Source organism: Thalassophryne amazonica, chromosome 6 (assembly GCF_902500255.1).
Source record: "Thalassophryne amazonica chromosome 6, fThaAma1.1, whole genome shotgun sequence".
Lineage (NCBI taxonomy): Eukaryota > Metazoa > Chordata > Actinopteri > Batrachoidiformes > Batrachoididae > Thalassophryne > Thalassophryne amazonica.
Genome location: NC_047108.1, coordinates 103,867,717 through 103,886,248, shown reverse-complemented (window position 1 = coordinate 103,886,248; position 18,532 = coordinate 103,867,717). Strand labels below are relative to the sequence as shown.

At 40.2% G+C, this 18,532-nt stretch overlaps 1 protein-coding gene across 5 annotated transcripts in view; it reads right to left on the bottom strand.

The window, feature by feature from the left end:
* The window catches only part of ormdl2 (ORMDL sphingolipid biosynthesis regulator 2), a 29,343-nt gene extending 11,195 nt beyond the window's left edge, over positions 1-18,148 (bottom strand). Inside the window, exons 1-3 of one of the 5 annotated variants that reach the window (XM_034173061.1) lie at positions 18,020-18,148; positions 16,255-16,342; positions 9,971-10,144 (exon numbers count right to left, since the gene is read on the bottom strand). In XM_034173061.1, the coding sequence (XP_034028952.1) occupies positions 9,971-10,144 (174 nt within the window). In that variant the 5' untranslated portion in view covers positions 16,255-16,342; positions 18,020-18,148. Of the gene's footprint in view, positions 1-9,970; positions 10,145-16,240; positions 16,343-17,968 lie in introns of all 5 variants that reach the window. The other 4 variants (XM_034173058.1, XM_034173062.1, XM_034173060.1 and 1 more) reach the window with 4 other exon arrangements.
* Between the last annotated feature and the right edge of the window lie 384 nt (positions 18,149-18,532).

Below are 18,532 nucleotides of genomic sequence, written 5' to 3'. Positions count from 1 at the left end.
CTAACAACACTCAGCGACACTTTTGCACTTCATAATGCGCCACACATTTTCAATGGACGACAGGTCTGGACTGCAGGCAGGCATCTGTGATGGTGCCATCACAGATGTGTAAGTTGCCCATGCCATGGGCACTAACACACCCCCATACCATCACAGATGCTGGCTTTTGAACTTTGCGCTGGTATCAATCTGGATGGTCTTTCTTTTCTTTTGTCCGGAGGACACAACGTCCATGATTTCCAAAAACAATTTGAAATGTGGACTCATCAGACCACAGCACATTTTTCCACTTTGCATCTGTCCATTTCAAATGAGCTCTGGCCCAGAAAAGATGGCGGCCTTTCTGGATGTTGTTGATGTATGGCTTTCACTTTGCATGGTAGACTTTTAACTTGCACTTGCAGATGTAGCGACGAACTGTATTAACTGACAATGGTTTTCTCAAGTGTTCCTGAGCCCACACGGTAAGACCCTTTACACAGTGATGTCAGTTTTTAATGCAGTGCCGCCTGAGGGATCGAAGGTCATGGGCATTCAATTCTGGTTTTCAGTCTTGCCGCTTACGTGTAGAAAGTTGTCCAGATTCTCTGAATCTTCTGATTATATTATTGACTGTAGATGATGGAATCCCTAAATTCCTTGCAATTGAACATTGAGAACCATTGTTCTTAAACTGTTGGACTATTTTTTCATGCAGTTGTTCACAAAGTGGTGATCCTCACCCCATCTTTGCTTGTGAATGGCTGAGCCTTTTGGGGATGCTCCTTTTATACCCAGTCATGACACTCACCTGTTTCCAATTAACCTGTTCACCTGTGGAATGTTCCAAACAGGTGTTCTTTGAGCATTGGTGATGTAACACAGTGGTAAACATACCACTGTCCCAGCTTTTTTGAAAGGTGTTGCAGGTATCCATTTCAAAATGAGCAAATATTTGCACAAAAACAAAAAAGTCTATCAGTCTGAACATTAAATATCTCGTCTTTGTGGTGTATTCAACTGAATATAAGTTGAAGAGGATTTGCAAATCATTGTATTCTGTTTTTATTTACATTTTACACAATGTCCCAACTTCATTGGAATTGGGGTTGTATTATGTAAAACATAGCGAGAAATAAACACTTCTGAAACTGAAAATGTCATCTTTGGGACCCAATATCACCTCTGAACTTATTTCGCGGCCGTTAGTATGATAACATTACAGGCTAGTGGCTTAGTTAAATTTGCCTCCTTAATACCAGCAAATGCACAGAGGGTGATCTACAAATATTCCTTGATTTGCATAACTTCCGCTTTTGTCAAAAGCTCATGTCCACGCACACACAAAGCCTCCTGCAGATGCTGTTAAAATGTAAATATTGTTTTTGATTGACTGATTAATAGAGGGGATTTATTGAACATGTACAAATTATGAAGAACACAAGGCTTATACGGCCATGGGTTTTTAAGCATTGTGTTATATTTTTCATTATTCTTTAACACTTATCACTCCATACAAAAAGTATTTTGTATGGAGTAAAAAGTATATTTTTACTCATTTTTAACTTTTTGCATTACCACATTCGTAAGGTTTTTGCACAACACTGTTGATCTTTATGTAAGATACCTGCATGTTCAGACAGCCAGTAAAAACAGCAAACAGACAGGCCTTCTCTGAGTATCAAGACATTCCTCTGGCTCTGCTATATCAGCTAAACAGCCAAAAAAACAAAACAAAAAAAAAAACAAAGATTAATCGAGTCACGCACCATTTTTAAATATTTCAAAAAGTAATCCACAGCACATCATAGAGACTTAATTTTCCTGTTTCATGCTCAGCTGTGAATAAAAATTTACTTTGCTTGGTGAAAAAACCATGGACTTGATTAACATTAAAATGTTAATTTATTGTTAATATTTTGAATTTACATTATTGTTTTTTGCAAGTTATATGATTTAAGTCTTACATCAGTTTTAAATTACTTACAAGTGGCAAAAGACTTTTCATTGGCAATAGTTATGTATTATGTATTATTTACTAAAAGCAGAAAGGGTGCAATTATTGATTTGTTTTATAAGACACACTTAGAATTTGACAGATGTAGAATAAAAGCAGAGCAGCCGGTCTGCTCTGTGTCAGCCTGATCCCATCAGATCTCAGAAGCTAAGCAGAGCAGGATCTGGTTAGTACTTGGATGGGAGACCTCTTTGGAACAACAGCGGCTGTGTGTGTTTCTCCAGGTGAAACTGGAGTTGCATCAGGAAGGGCATCCGGCATAAAACTTTACCAATTACCAATGCGGATCTGGCTGTATCCACTGTGGCGACCCCGAACAAAAAACAGGAGCGGCCAAATGAACAACAACAAGAATAAAAGCAGAATTAAAGTCAGTTAATGCAGACAGTCAGTCCATTTGTGGAAACATTACAGACAATACATAGAAGATGGTAAATAAATTGTAATGAAATCAAGACTTGAGCCATATTTTGTTCCAGTATAACAGTAAAATACCATTATTGTTACCAGAAGGACACACAACGTGAGTTATGTGTAACAATGAAATTCACCTATCACCCTCTCTTTCGCTTCCCTCTGTGATCTCTTCTCATAGGTGTCTAGTCTTTTTTTTAATCTAGTGAATGCAATGCACTTTCATAAGTAGTCAACACTCTACACATATAATTTCCGTGTTATGTTTCTGTTTTACCCAGATCATTTTATGAACCAATCGAAACGTTGACAATTATTTTAGTAAAAATCACATAAAGCACAGTGTGTTTATGGGGGAAATACCACATGCATTTTGGTGCAATTTGGTGCAATTAATAAGCTAAATGAGAGCTATTTTTTTCTTGATCATTTTAGTCATAAAAACCATATTTTCCCATATTGGCAAGATAACAGAACTATAATACACAGTCTGTCACATGGATTAGAATATGGTGCTAATACAATTCCATAAAAATCACACATTCACATTGGACAGTTACTGTTCTCTCTATAAAAAGTGGGGCAAAAAAGTATTTAGTCAGTCCCTGATTGTGCAAGTTCTCCTACTTAGAAAGATGAGCGAGGTCTGTAATTTTCAACATAGGTACACTTCAATTATGACAGACAAAATTATTAAAAAAAAAATCCAGAAAATCACATTGTAGGATTTTTAAAGAATTTATTTGTAAATTATGGTGGAAAATAAGTAATTGGTCACCTACAAACAAGCAAGATTTCTGGCTCTCACAGACCTGTAACTTCTTCTTTAAGAAGCTCTTATGTCCTCCACCTGTTACCCGTATTAAGGGCATCTGTTGGAACTCGTTATCTGTATAAAAAAAACACCTATCCACAGCCTCAAACAGTCAGACTCCAAACTCAACCATGGCCAAGACCAAAGAGCTGTCTAAGGACAAAAAGGAAGAAAACTGTAGACCTGCACCAGGCTGGGAAGAGTGAATCTACAATAGTCAAGCAAGTTGGTGTGAATAAATCAACTGTGGGAGCAATTGTAAGAAAATGGAAGCCATACAAGACCATTGATAATCTCCCTCGATCTGGGGCTCCATGCAAGATGTCATCCTGTGGTGTCAAAATGATCATGAGAATGGTGAACAAAAATCCCAGAACTACACGGAGGGACCTGATGAATGACCTGCAGAGAGCTGGGACCAAAGTAACAAAGGCTAAACACTATGCAGAGAGGGACTCAAATCCTGCAGTGCCAGGCATGTCCCCCTGCTTAAGCCAGTACGTGTCCAGGCCCATCTGAAGTTTGCCAGAAAGCATATGGATGATCCAGAAGAGGATTGTGAAAATATCATGTGGTCTGATGAAACCAAAATAGAACTTTTTGGTAAAAACTCAACTCGTCGTGTTTGGAGGAAGAAGAATGCTGAGTTGCATTCCAAGAAAACCATATCTACTGTGAAGCATGGGGGTGGAAACATCATGCTTTGGGGCTATTTTTCTGCGAAGGGGACAGGACGACTGATCCGTGTTAAGAGAAGAATGAACAGGGCCATGTATCATGAGATTTTAAGCCAAAACATCCTTCGATCAATGAGAGCATTGAAGATGCAACATGGCTGGGTCTTCCAGCATGACAATGATCCCAAACTCATCGCTCAGGCAACGAAGGAGCGGCTCCGTAAAAAGCATTTCAAGGTCCTGGAGTGGCCTAGCCAATCTCCAGACTTCAACCCAATAGAAAATTTGTTGAAGGAGTTGAAAGTCTGTGTAGTCCAGCGACAGCCCCAAAACATCACTGCTCTAGAGGAGATCTGCATGGAGGAATAGGCCAAAATACCAGCTACTGTGTGTGTAGAAATACCCATCCCTACACATGATGTCCCGGATCAACACAGCGTTGTTTAGAAATGATCTGGTCGATCCAGCCTGTCGAATGGTCGCTCAGTGCGCCGCGCGCCCTCCGCCGCTGTGGGCCGTCTTTAAAAGGTTTTAACAGTCCATAATCCGCGTGACGCCGACAGAATCTTCACCGATATCCAACTGAATCTATCGAATGGTTTCCAACTGCCTGTCTCTAACAGTTTCTGAAAAAAATTTCATGGAGCAAAACGGCAGTCACTCAGCAAGTTCTCAGACAAAAGAAATCCGACGGGAGGGGTGGACCAGTGCTCACTCAAAGCCTGCCCACAGGTGAATGACGCAACCAACAGGCGTGGAAAAACTCATGCATGCGCACAAAGGTTCAAGCTTGGCTGATGTAATCACATGTGATTCAAATCCATATAGTTTTTGAAAAAAATAAAAAGGTACGATACTTTTTGGACAGACCTCGTAAATAAATATGAAATTGGTCACTGGATCCTTAAAGTCTACATGGTGGATCCTTGATCTCTGGCCTTAACCAGAAATAAACAAAACCTGTAGTTCTTGTCAAAAGCATTTGCTTTCAGACATTACTGGCACAAATGTCTTTCCATACATCTGAGCTGAGCTCTTGCAGCTGGCTGCACGTCAGGATGTAATTCATAAAGAATGCAGCACGTCTCATTTTGGGAGGAAAAAAACGTTTTAGTCGACTGTAGTTTATTGTCTGTATTACTGCATTTGGAAAGAGGTGTCATTTTATTTAAAGCTGCAATTCATTTTGAAGTTATTAATTCCGACCGGACTCTGTCTCAGCAGAGAGCCGCGCAGTGGTTGGAGCTGTGTTAATGGAATGGAGGACGATTCTCGTTTCTTGACTGCAACAAGGCAAGAGTCCCAGTTAGTGACTTTAATCCACACAAAGTGACTCACAACTGACATATTTTAATGGCTTTGAGAGGGGTTAAGAAGAGGACTTGCCACTTCTGAAGAGCAGCGAATCAAAGAACCAACAAAGCAGTGGATCGAAGCAATGCTTCATTGGTTCACACTTCAAAGTGGAGTTGTGTTGCAGAAGTGGTTGATTACAGACCCGCTGCAGGGTCTGTAATCAACGTAGAGAAATGATCATTTTCTTGACAAACGCCCTCAAAAACAACGGCCGCTCTGAAGGACCAATAAGGGAATCGTTAAGCAAAAAGACTAGTGATATCGGTGGATCGAATCATTTCTTAACGATACCCGAAAAGAACCGGTTCTCGATACTCAATCCTAATAAATGATGACTAACAAAAAGTTGTTTTGGTCCTTTTTGCTTACAGTTTTCAGCACGGCAAGGAATTCACGGTAAAATCTGTAACAGCACCTCTCATCTGCTGCTGTATGGACAAGCGGTGGCACGTAACATTTATCCTTCAGTCTCAGATCCAGACGTTAAAACATGAGACTTAATATCCACTGTGACATTTTAGAGACGTTTCCAAATTATTTTAGAAATACAAACATCATGAAATCAGACCACAGACTAAATCCGACATGAGCCAGCAAAACAAAATAACCCGGAAACATTCGCCACTAGTCACATGACACAACCAACCAATGGGAGGCCAGCAGAATGCACTGCTTTGTCCCAAGCCTTGGGATTGGCTGCCAAGTCCAGTAAACATCAAAGTGGCCGACAGGAACAACTTTGACAACATTTTTCTTCAATCGATGCTTGACTTTGCCGGAAATGTCCACATTTTTTTAGTAGTTTTCTCTGGGCCCCTCCCCAATCGGACCGGGAGTGACATGTTTAGCCGCATGTTCTCCTTGAATTGCTGGCTGTCTGAGTGGTGTCCAAAAAATGAGGTGGGCTTCATAGATAATTGGCAAAGCTTCTGGGGAAAACCTGGTCTTGTTAGGAGAGACGGCATCCATCCCACTTTGGATGGAGCAGCTCTCATTTCTAGAAATCTGGCCAATTTTCTTAAATCCTCCAAACCGTGACTATCCAGGGTTGGGACCAGGAAGCAGAGTTGTAGTCTTACACACCTCTCTGCAGCTTCTCTCCCCCTGCCATCCCCTCATTACCCCATCCCCGTAGAGACGGTGCCTGCTCCCAGACTACCAATAACCAGCAAAAATCTATTTAAGCATAAAAATTCAAAAAGAAAAAATAATATAGCACCTTCAACTGCACCACAGACTAAAACAGTTAAATGTGGTCTATTAAACATTAGGTCTCTCTCTTCTAAGTCCCTGTTGGTAAATGATATAATAATTGATCAACATATTGATTTATTCTGCCTTACAGAAACCTGGTTACAGCAGGATGAATATGTTAGTTTAAATGAGTCAACACCCCCGAGTCACACTAACTGTCAGAATGCTCGTAGCACGGGCCGGGGCGGAGGATTAGCAGCAATCTTCCATTCCAGCTTATTAATTAATCAAAAACCCAGACAGAGCTTTAATTCATTTGAAAGCTTGACTCTTAGTCTTGTCCATTCAAATTGGAAGTCCCAAAAACCAGTTTTATTTGTTATTATCTATCGTCCACCTGGTCGTTACTGTGAGTTTCTCTGTGAATTTTCAGACCTTTTGTCTGACTTAGTGCTTAGCTCAGATAAGATAATTATAGTGGGCGATTTTAACATCCACACAGATGCTGAGAATGACAGCCTCAACACTGCATTTAATCTATTATTAGACTCTATTGGCTTTGCTCAAAAGGTAAATGAGTCCACCCACCACTTTAATCATATCTTAGATCTTGTTCTGACTTATGGTATGGAAATAGAAGACTTAACAGTATTCCCTGAAAACTCCCTTCTGTCTGATCATTTCTTAATAACATTTACATTTACTCTGATGGACTACCCAGCAGTGGGGAATAAGTTTCATTACACTAGAAGTCTTTCAGAAAGCACTGTAACTAGGTTTAAGGATATGATTCCTTCTTTATGTTCTCTAATGCCATATACCAACACAGTGCAGAGTAGCTACCTAAACTCTGTAAGTGAGATAGAGTATCTCGTCAATAGTTTTACATCCTCATTGAAGACAACTTTGGATGCTGTAGCTCCTCTAAAAAAAGAGAGCTTTAAATCAGAAGTGCCTGACTCCGTGGTATAACTCACAAACTCGTAGCTTAAAGCAGATAACCCGTAAGTTGGAGAGGAAATGGCGTCTCACTAATTTAGAAGATCTTCACTTAGCCTGGAAAAAGAGTCTGTTGCTCTATAAAAAAGCCCTCCGTAAAGCTAGGACATCTTTCTACTCACCACTAATTGAAGAAAATAAGAACAACCCCAGGTTTCTTTTCAGCACTGTAGCCAGGCTGACAAAGAGTCAGAGCTCTATTGAGCTGAGTATTCTATTAACTTTAACTAGTAATGACTTCATGACTTTCTTTGCTAACAAAATTTTAACTATTAGAGAAAAAATTACTCATAACCATCCCAAAGACGTATCGTTATCTTTGGCTGCTTTCAGTGATGCCGGTATTTGGTTAGACTCTTTCTCTCCGATTGTTCTGTCTGAGTTATTTTCATTAGTTACTTCATCCAAACCATCAACATGTTTATTAGACCCCATTCCTACCAGGCTGCTCAAGGAAGCCCTACCATTATTTAATGCTTCGATCTTAAATATGATCAATCTATCTTTGTTAGTTGGCTATGTACCACAGGCTTTTAAGGTGGCAGTAATTAAACCATTACTTATAAAGCCATCACTTGACCCAGCTATCTTAGCTAATTATAGGCCAATCTCCAACCTTCCTTTTCTCTCAAAAATTCTTGAAAGGGTAGTTGTAAAACAGCTAACTGATCATCTGCAGAGGAATGGTCTATTTGAAGAGTTTCAGTCAGGTTTTAGAATTCATCATAGTACAGAAACAGCATTAGTGAAGGTTACAAATGATCTTCTTATGGCCTCAGACAGTGGACTCATCTCTGTGCTTGTTCTGTTAGACCTCAGTGCTGCTTTTGATACTGTTGACCATAAAATTTTATTACAGAGATTAGAGCATGCCATAGGTATTAAAGGCACTGCGCTGCGGTGGTTTGAATCATATTTGTCTAATAGATTACAATTTGTTCATGTAAATGGGAAATCTTCTTCACAGACTAAAGTTAATTATGGAGTTCCACAAGGTTCTGTGCTAGGACCAATTTTATTCACTTTATACATGCTTCCCTTAGGCAGTATTATTAGACGGTATTGCTTAAATTTTCATTGTTATGCAGATGATACCCAGCTTTATCTATCCATGAAGCCAGAGGACACACACCAATTAGCTAAACTGCAGGATTGTCTTACAGACATAAAGACATGGATGACCTCTAATTTCCTGCTTTTAAACTCAGATAAAACTGAAGTTATTGTACTTGGCCCCACAAATCTTAGAAACATGGTGTCTAACCAGATCCTTACTCTGGATGGCATTACCCTGACCTGTAGTAATACTGTGAGAAATCTTGGAGTCATTTTTTATCAGCATATGTCATTCAAAGCGCATATTAAACAAATATGTAGGACTGCTTTTTTGCATTTACGCAATATGTCTAAAATCAGAAAGGTCTTGTCTCAGAGTGATGCTGAAAAACTAATTCATGCATTTATTTCCTCTAGGCTGGACTATTGTAATTCATTATTATCAGGTTGTCCTAAAAGTTCCCTAAAAAGCCTTCAGTTAATTCAAAATGCTGCAGCTAGAGTACTGACGGGGACTAGAAGGAGAGAGCATATCTCACCCATATTGGCCTCTCTTCATTGGCTTCCTGTTAATTCTAGAATAGAATTTAAAATTCTTCTTCTTACTTATAAGGTTTTGAATAATCAGGTCCCATTTTATCTTAGGGACCTCGTAGTACCATATCACCCCAATAGAGCGCTTCGCTCTCAGACTGCAGGCTTACTTGTAGTTCCTAGGGTTTGTAAGAGTAGAATGGGAGGCAGAGCCTTCAGCTTTCAGGCTCCTCTCCTGTGGAACCAGCTCCCAATTCAGATCAGGGAGACAGACACCCTCTCTACTTTTAAGATTAGGCTTAAAACTTTCCTTTTTGCTAAAGCTTATAGTTAGGGCTGGATCAGGTGACCCTGAACCATCACTTAGTTATGCTGCTATAGACGTAGACTGCTGGGGGGTTCTCATGATGCACTGTTTCTTTCTCTTTTTGCTCTGTATGCACCACTCTGCATTTAATCATTAGTGATCGATCTCTGCTCCCCTCCACAGCATGTCTTTTTCCTGGTTCTCTCCCTCAGCCCCAACCAGTCCAGCAGAAGACTGCCCCTCCCTGAGCCTGGTTCTGCTGGAGGTTTCTTCCTGTTAAAAGGGAGTTTTTCCTTCCCACTGTAGCCAAGTGCTTGCTCACAGGGGGTCGTTTTGACCGTTGGGGTTTTACATAATTATCGTATGGCCTTGCCTTACAATATAAAGCGCCTTGGGGCAACTGTTTGTTGTGATTTGGCGCTATATAAAAAAATTGATTGAATTGATTGATTGATTTTCCCCAAAAAATCTGAATTTCTGGAATTTTTGGAAAACTTTCACCACTGATTTACCAACCTGAAAACACCACTAAAAGCTGACAGGTAGTTTGACAAGTAGTATTCAGAGTTTTTTTTTTTTCAATTCATTGCTGTGGCTGCTGTTTGTGCAACATTTTAACTGACCAGGTTGTGGATGACGTTGGTTAGGGTCCATACAATTGGTACAGTGAAGAATGGGATGCTGAGCAGGACAACGTGCAGCACGATGGTCAGGAGCAAGTAGGTTAGCCATATTCCTCTGCTGTTCATCACCCGCGTGTTGGGGTTCACCTCACTGTGAGCCACGCCCACATTCATCTTGAAGAAAGAAAGAAACTTTAACAAATCAGGAAGGACACTTCTTTAGGAGGGGTTGGGCTTACAAAGTCAATTATCATGTGATCATTAAATATTTCATCATCACCACTTAAGGACAAAAAAAAAAAATTACCTTTCTTGAGGACACCATACCATAATTATTTTCTTTCATGCGCATCTTCACACGGTGTGCTACCACTGTGTGACGGTTCATTGAAATCCACCAACTGATTTAAAAGGAACTGCACTTATGCAATCAGTCATTTGATCACCAACTATCACATCATTATCATTAAATGAGCACAAAAGGTCCAATTAGCTCTTCTTCACTGAAATCCACAAACCAGTTTAGGAGGAATGTACTGAAAATATCAGTGTCATTTGATCAATTATCACATCATCATGACCATTAACTGAGCACAGAGATCCAATTATACAACCCCTGGCAAAAATTATGGAATCACCGGCCTCGGAGGATGTTCATTCAGTTGTTTAATTTTGTAGAAAAAAGCAGCTCACAGACATGACACAAAACTAAAGTCATTTCAAATGGCAACTTTCTGGCTTTAAAGAAACACTATAAGAAATCAGGAAAAAAAAATTGTGGCAGTCAGTAACGGTTACTTTTTTAGACCAAGCAGAGGGAAAAAAATATGGAATCACTCAATTCTGAGGAAAAAATTATGGAATCATGAAAAACAAAAGAACGCTCCAACACATCACTAGTATTTTGTTGCACCACCTCTGGCTTTTATAACAGCTTGCAGTCTCTGAGGCATGGACTTAATGAGTGACAAACAGTACTCTTCATCAATCTGGCTCCAACTTTCTCTGATTGCTGTTGCCAGATCAGCTTTGCAGGTTGTAGCCTTGTCATGGACCATTTTCTTCAACTTCCACCAAAGATTTTCAATTGGATTAAGAGCCGGACTATTTGCAGGCCATGACATTGACCCTATGTGTCTTTTTGCAAGGAATGTTTTCACAGTTTTTGCTGTATGGCAAGATGCATTATGATCTTGAAAAATGATTTCATCATCCCCAAACATCCTTTCAATTGATGGGATAAGAAAAGTGTCCAAAATATCAACGTAAACTTGTGCATTTATTGATGATGTAATGACAGCCATCTCCCCAGCGCCTTTACCTGACATGCAGCCCCATATCATCAATGACTGTGGAAATTTACATGTTCTCTTCAGGCAGTCATCTTTATCAATCTCATTGGAATGGCACCAAACAAAAGTTCCAGCATCATCACCTTGCCCAATGCAGATTCGAGATTCATCACTGAATATGACTTTCATCCAGTCATCCACAGTCCAAGATTGCTTTTCCTTAGCCCATTGTAACCTTGTTTTTTTCTGTTTAGGTGTTAATGATGGCTTTCGTTTAGCTTTTCTGTATGTAAATCCCATTTCCTTTAGGCAGTTTCTTATGCCGCGTTCACACCGGGCGCGACGCGAGCGACTGCAGCCACAGGTTGCCATGTAATCCCTATGTAAGGACGTGTTTTGGCGCCAAACCACGCAGCGCGATGCGATGGACGCGAGTGAAGCGATGCGAGTGAAGCGATTTTGAGCGTTTTGCACGTTTGTGGCGCGATATTGCGTCACGTCACGTCGCCCTCCTCCCCAAGTTCAAAAATCTGAACTTTTTCGTCTCGTCGCTCCGCGATGACCAATCAGGGACTGAATATGTAGTGACGTGGAGATGTCTGGAGTTTGACTGAAGATGTGAACATGTCCTGCATCTGGTAGCAGCCTGTGAGCAGGACTTATGTCTCTTTTGTCCTTTATTTCACAATCATGACAGAGTTTTTGGAGCGAGCAGCAGCACCACAGCAGCGGGGAGTGGAGTTTATTTTTATTTTTATTTTACATGCGTGCGCGCGCGAATCGTCCTGGAGATTATTTTACTTGTTAACTACACAGCTGTATAATAAAGCAAATGGTGACTGGTTTCTAAACACAATTATGACAGTTTTTGGAGCGAGCAGCAGCACCACAGCAGCGGGGAGTGGAGTTTCTTTTTATTTTTATTTTACGTGCGCACGCGTGAATCGTCCTGGAGATTATTTTACTTATTAACTACACAGCTGTATAATAAAGCAAATGGTGACTGGTTTCTAAACACAATTATGACAAAGTTTTTGGAGCGGGCAGCAGCCCTACTTGCAGCAGCGAGAGTGGAGCTTTTTCCTTTTCTTTTTTATTTACGTGCGCGCGCGAGCGAATGTCTGTAGAGAATATTTTATTAATTAACTACACAGATGTATAATAAAACAAATGGTGACTGGTTTCTAAACACAATTATGACAGAGTTTTTGGGGGAAGAGCGAGCTGCAGCAAGCAGCGGAGTTTCTTTTTTTTTATTATTATTATTATTTACATGTGCGCGCGAATGGGACAGTTGATCCTCAAACTGGGTCCCGCAGAGGTGGAAGGACCGTCACCCAGACACAGCTCCTGCAGCAAATAATGATACTCTCTGTATTGGGAGCTTTCCACAGCAACTCGCTCCGTGTGATCAAGGTCCGTCATATTAGCTTGACTGACAACCGGAGCCGGCGAGTGGAATGGAAGCTCCTCCTATTTGATGACGCACCGAGGCGAATTTTCGCAGCGAAAGTCCACCCAAGCAGAGCGACACACCGGGCGAAGGAGGCGAGTCCGTCGCCTGGCGACCCACGCGAATTTGTAGCGTCTGATCGCGCCCGGTGTGAACGCGGCTTTACAGTTCGGTCACAGACGTTGACTCCAGTTTCCTCCCATTCGTTCCTCATTTGTTTTGTTGTGCATTTTCGATTTTTGAGACATATTGCTTTAAGTTTTCTGTCTTGACGCTTTGATGTCTTCCTTGGTCTACCAGTATGTTTGCCTTTAACAACCTTCCCATGTTGTTTGTATTTGGTCCAGAGTTTAGACACAGCTGACTGTGAACAACCAACATCTTTTGCAACATTGCGTGATGATTTACCCTCTTTTAAGAGTTTGATAATCCTCTCCTTTGTTTCAATTGACATCTCTCGTGTTGGAGCCATGATTCATGTCAGTCCACTTGGTGCAACAGCTCTCCAAGGTGTGATCACTCCTTTTTAGATGCAGACTAACGAGCAGATCTGATCTGATGCAGGTGTTAGCTTTGGGGATGAAAATTTACAGGGTGATTCCATAATTTTTTCCTCAGAATTGAGTGAGTCCATATTTTTTTCCCTCTGCTTGGTCTAAAAAAGTACCCGTTACTGACTGCCACAATTTTTGTTCCAGATTTCTTATAGTGTTTCTTAAAGCCAGAAAGTTGCCATTTGAAATGACTTTAGTTTTGTGTCATGTCTGTGATCTGCTTTTTTTCTGCAAAATTAAACAACTGAATGAACATCCTCCGAGGCCGGTGATTCCATAATTTTTGCCAGGGGTTGTATAAACATGTCAGACCAGAACTATTTTCCTTCATGCACATCAACCTGAACCTGGACTGGTCATCTTTGGCTACATACAGACTCTGAGACCTCTACCTGCTATTATGCAGGAACCACTGGAACTTAGACTGATTGTTGCCAAAAGACTGATATTGAAGGAATGGAAGTCCCCTACTCCTCCTCCATTTCAGTTATGGCTCACTGAATGATGTCCATAATACAAATGGAAAACTGGTCAACGGACATGTTTTCCAGGAACAGGGGTCCATTCCTAACTCATTTTGAGGGTGTAAAATTGGATTGACTGTTCGTCCTGCACTAGTGATGTTTTTCTGCTGCTCTTTTGCACTGTTTTATTTTGTAAAAACCTGGTAATTTATGCATCTGAGCCTTGCTTGCTTCTGTTGTTTAAATTATGAAAATACTAAAATATTGAAAAAAAAGAAAAAGAAAACAGAGGCACTAGGCTGCAGTCTCTCATGTGACTTCTCTCAAACTGCAGCTGAAATTTTGCATCTTCATTTTCAGAAAATCCTTCTCTGCTCCACTCCACCAATATGCTGTATAACTGGTGGTGCAACTGACAAAGGTTACACTGTGACTATGCAGTTTCTCCAATCAGAGGCACAGAAGTCATTAACTCCTTCAGAGATGTCTGGCTGTCTTGGTGGCTTCCCTCACTAGTCTCCACGTTGCACGGCCACACAGTTTTTCAGTACTGCCTTCTCCAGACAGATTTACCATACATTTACAGCAGGTAAAATACATATTGAACACATCACCATTTCACCAGATGTCTGTAATAAGTACAACCCACGTAATCCATACATACAAAGAAATCAAACCATAGATCTCCATAAAATACGTTATGTGTAACAATGTGAAATGACACATGGAAAATATATTTAACCAAAGAAAGGAAGGTGCAAAAAGACATGGAAAGCCAAGATAACAGCTGAAATCTATTAGTCCTTTGAAAGCAATCCTGCCCCTTTCCAGTGCAAATTAAAATCAACTGATTCAGTCCCAACTGATGACCTATAAAAAGCTTTCTCTTTACCGTGATGTCACACAAGAAACATCTCATGATGGGCAAAAGCAAAGAGCTCTCTCAAGATCTTTGCAACCTTATTGTTGCAAAACATTCTGATGGTATTGGTTACAGAAGGATTTCAAAACTTCTCAATGTTCCACTGAGCACTGTTGGGCCCATAATCCATAAGTGGAAAGAACATAATTTCACCATAAACCAGCCATGACCAGCCCATCCTCACAAGATTTCTGACAGAGGAGTGAAAAGTGTTATCAGAAAAGTTGTCCAAGAGGCAAAGACCACTTGGAGAGCTTCAAAAAGACCTGGAATTAGCAGGCACAATTGTTTCAAAGAAAACAATAAGTAATGCACTCATCCGCCATGGCCTGTATGCATGCTCACCACGCAAGACTCTGTTACTGAAGAAAAAGCATGTTGAAGTTCATTTAAAGTTTGCTACATAAGTCTGTGAAATACTGGGAGAATAGAGTCTGGTCGCATGAGACCAAACCTGAACTCTTTGGATGCCATAATACACAACATGTTTGGAGGTCAAACGGCACTGCAAATCACCCCCAAAACACCATACCAACAGTCAAGTTTGGAGATGGGAACATCATGGTGTGGGGCTGTTTTTCAGCCCCACACCAAAGAATGAATAGAAAAATGTACTGAGACATTCTTGATAAAAATCTTCTGCAAACTGCCACAATGATGAAGACGAAACAAGGGTGGACATTTCAGCAAGACAATGATCCCAAATACAAAGCCAAGGAAACCTTTAACTGGTTTCAGAGAATGAAAATAAAGCTGCGAGAATGGCCCAGCCAATCACCTGACTTGAATCCAATAGAAAATCTACGGCAAGAGCTAAAGATTAGAGTTCATACAAGAGGTCCACAGAATCATCAAGATTTGAAGACTGTTTGTGTGGAAGAATGGGCCAAAATCACACATGAGCAATGCATGTGACTAGTTTCTCCATACAGGAGTCTTGAAGCTGTCATTACCAACAAAGTCTTTTGGATGAAGTATTAAATAAATTTCAGTATGCATGTTCAATGCTTTTCCCCTGTGTCATTCCATTTTATTACATCTAACTTAATTTCTGTACTTATTTGTTCTGGTTTCTTTGCATGTGTGGATTACTTGGGTTGTTACTGACATCTAATGAAAATTTCATGCCAAAATAGCACCTTTAGAACTGTATTTACTGAGAAAAATGGTGGTGTGTTTGATACTTATTTTATCCACTGTAAATGGTCTAAGACATATTCAGTTGCTTGGAAATGTTGATGTATCCATCTCCCAAATTAACAAAAGACAACTGTCTGTAAAAGTGATGCTTTGTAAAAACAACAATCCTTATATTTAGTTTGTCCAATTACTTATGGGCTGTGAAAATGGAGGGACTGTGTATGCAAATGACTGTAATCCAAAATGGTCAATGAGATATGTGAAACCCCTTGAATTAAAGATAACAGAATAGGAACATCTTCATTGTTTCAATTCAGCTCCAGTATGATGTTGAGGCAAAATGACAAAAATTACATCACTGAAAACAAAACTGAAGGTAGAAAGACCCACAAACAGCAATCTGGGGAGTATGGATATATGTGTGTGTGTGTGTGTGTTTCAGGACCTTGTTCAGGACACCTTAGTGATTTTCCTGTCCTGTCGAGCAGCTGAACTAAGGATCTTCTGGTCACAAACCCGCCTGTCAAAACTCCAGGCCACCTCCTCCCTAGTATGGAGAAGGAAATTAAATGTTTGTTCATGGATTATAACGTGAGCATTTATTGCTGCCAGTCAACCTAGTTTCCAAGTATTTATCAAGTGTTTGAATGAAGAAATTATATGATCACCCCTATCTGTGGACATCTCTAAAATACTGGACAGGTCAGAAAAGAGGAACAGGTAATTTCTAAGGTAACGGAATTACAATCACAGCAAATTTTTAAGTGGCAGCTAAAATGTATGCAGGTTTCTGCTGTCATTGTAATTCCATTACTGTGGAATTGCCCAAATTAGTCAATTAAAGTTGGCTTTGTTTGTTTCTCAAGGTTTTCACTAACTCAGCTAGTGATGTTACTATATACGCATATCTACAGATGTTCTGCTAAAAAAACAGAATTATGACCACCCTTTTCTCTCAGTTGGTGGAGATTATAATGGCATTGGCATAGGTATATGCTCTCCAAATGCCCTGTCTAGATCTGGATTACATGACTGATGACAAAAGCAGCAGGATGAACTGCAGTAAGCCTTTAGGGCAGAGGTCCCAAACTGATTCCAGAAAGGGCCACGAGGGTGCAGGTTTTCTTTGCAAACACCCACTACAGGTGGGCGATACCGGGAATTTTGGTACTGATCCGATCCCAAGTAAATACAGGCCCAGTATTACCAATATCGATACCGATACTTTTTCAAATTTAAGCTTCATAGATCCAAAGGATCCAAAAGACCTAAGATAGAAGTTTGTCAAACGTTGTACATGACAACAAAATACTTTATTATCACAATCAACATTTTTGTTTAAAAAAATATCACTCAACACAACTTAAAACAAAATCTCCTGAGGTAGAGGGCTGACAAACCACAATACAAGGGTGCGCTGCTCCATGTTGTGTGACACAGCGCTGCTCTTACAGACAGAGAGTATACTTTGATGAATTTGCGTGCGCAGCAGTCAGTGCGTGCGGGAGAGAAAAAAAACTTGAGTATCGATCCTTTTACAAGAGAATCGTTCAATATCAATACCAGCGTTGGTATCGATATTATCGATATTAGGATCAATCTGCCACCTCCAACACCCACTCTACCAGAAGATTTCATCGACTAACATCACTTTGAGCAGATGGAATCAGTTAGTTTAGGACCGTAAGATTTGCTCACATTAAAATTAAACTTTTTCTATAGCACTTTTCTGTCTGATGAGATAAGCAGGAACTGAACAGCAAAACCCTGGCAGATCTTCACTGAGGAAGCAAACCACCATCTGCTGTCTGTTTCATGCTTCATGCACAGACTTCAGCACTTTTTTAATGGTCCATTTTTAAAATGAACCATTAAAAGTGTTGTACTTCCTTCCTTGTTGACATATTTGGAACACAAAATACACTCAATTTACAGCTGAATGCATCTAAATATTTATGCATCTATCTGTAAAAAATGTCTGTTATACGGCAACAGCATGACTTTGTCAGCTCGATGTCAGTAAATGAGTCATCGAATAATGAAGCTTTGGAAGATTCAAATTGCCGGAAAGCTTCGGCGTTTCAGAAAAACAAAGCCTCGCCGTCAGCGCCTCGTCTGAAATTTACCATGAATTATAATGTAGCGTGTTCACACAGCAAGTTAAAAGTGGCACCTGAGGTCCCTTAAAACCGTTCTAGGTTGAACTCAAAACGTTTCATCACACTTTACCTTGTTGTCGATGCTCACCAGGAAATTCCTTGCTTTGCTTTAGCCACGCCCTCTCCTGGGTGTGGGCGGGTTTAAGCTGCTCTTCCGAAACGTCTGTCAAAAAGTCCAGCGCCTCTGCTGAGGGGAAATCAGAGCTGAATACAACTCAACGAGCTTAAAATAAAACGACGCTTTACAAACGATGCAATGCGAATGACGCATTTTAAAAAGAAGGCCTTTAGATGGAAAGCAATTAAAACAAAAACAAAGACTTAAAGCAATAACAAAGAAAAAAAAAGACAATCAGCACGTGATTAAAATAAATCAAACACACAAAATAAAATTGGTGTAAATTCAAAAGTCATGTGAACTGGAACGCATTCAAATACAACTCTGCAGCACAAGTACATATGCACCTAACTTTCAGCATAGGCGTATGCAAATACATATGCCTACAAAAATGCAAGCATCTGTACATGCACTGCACATGTGGATACAGATATGCAAAGAGTATCTCATCCTACATCCA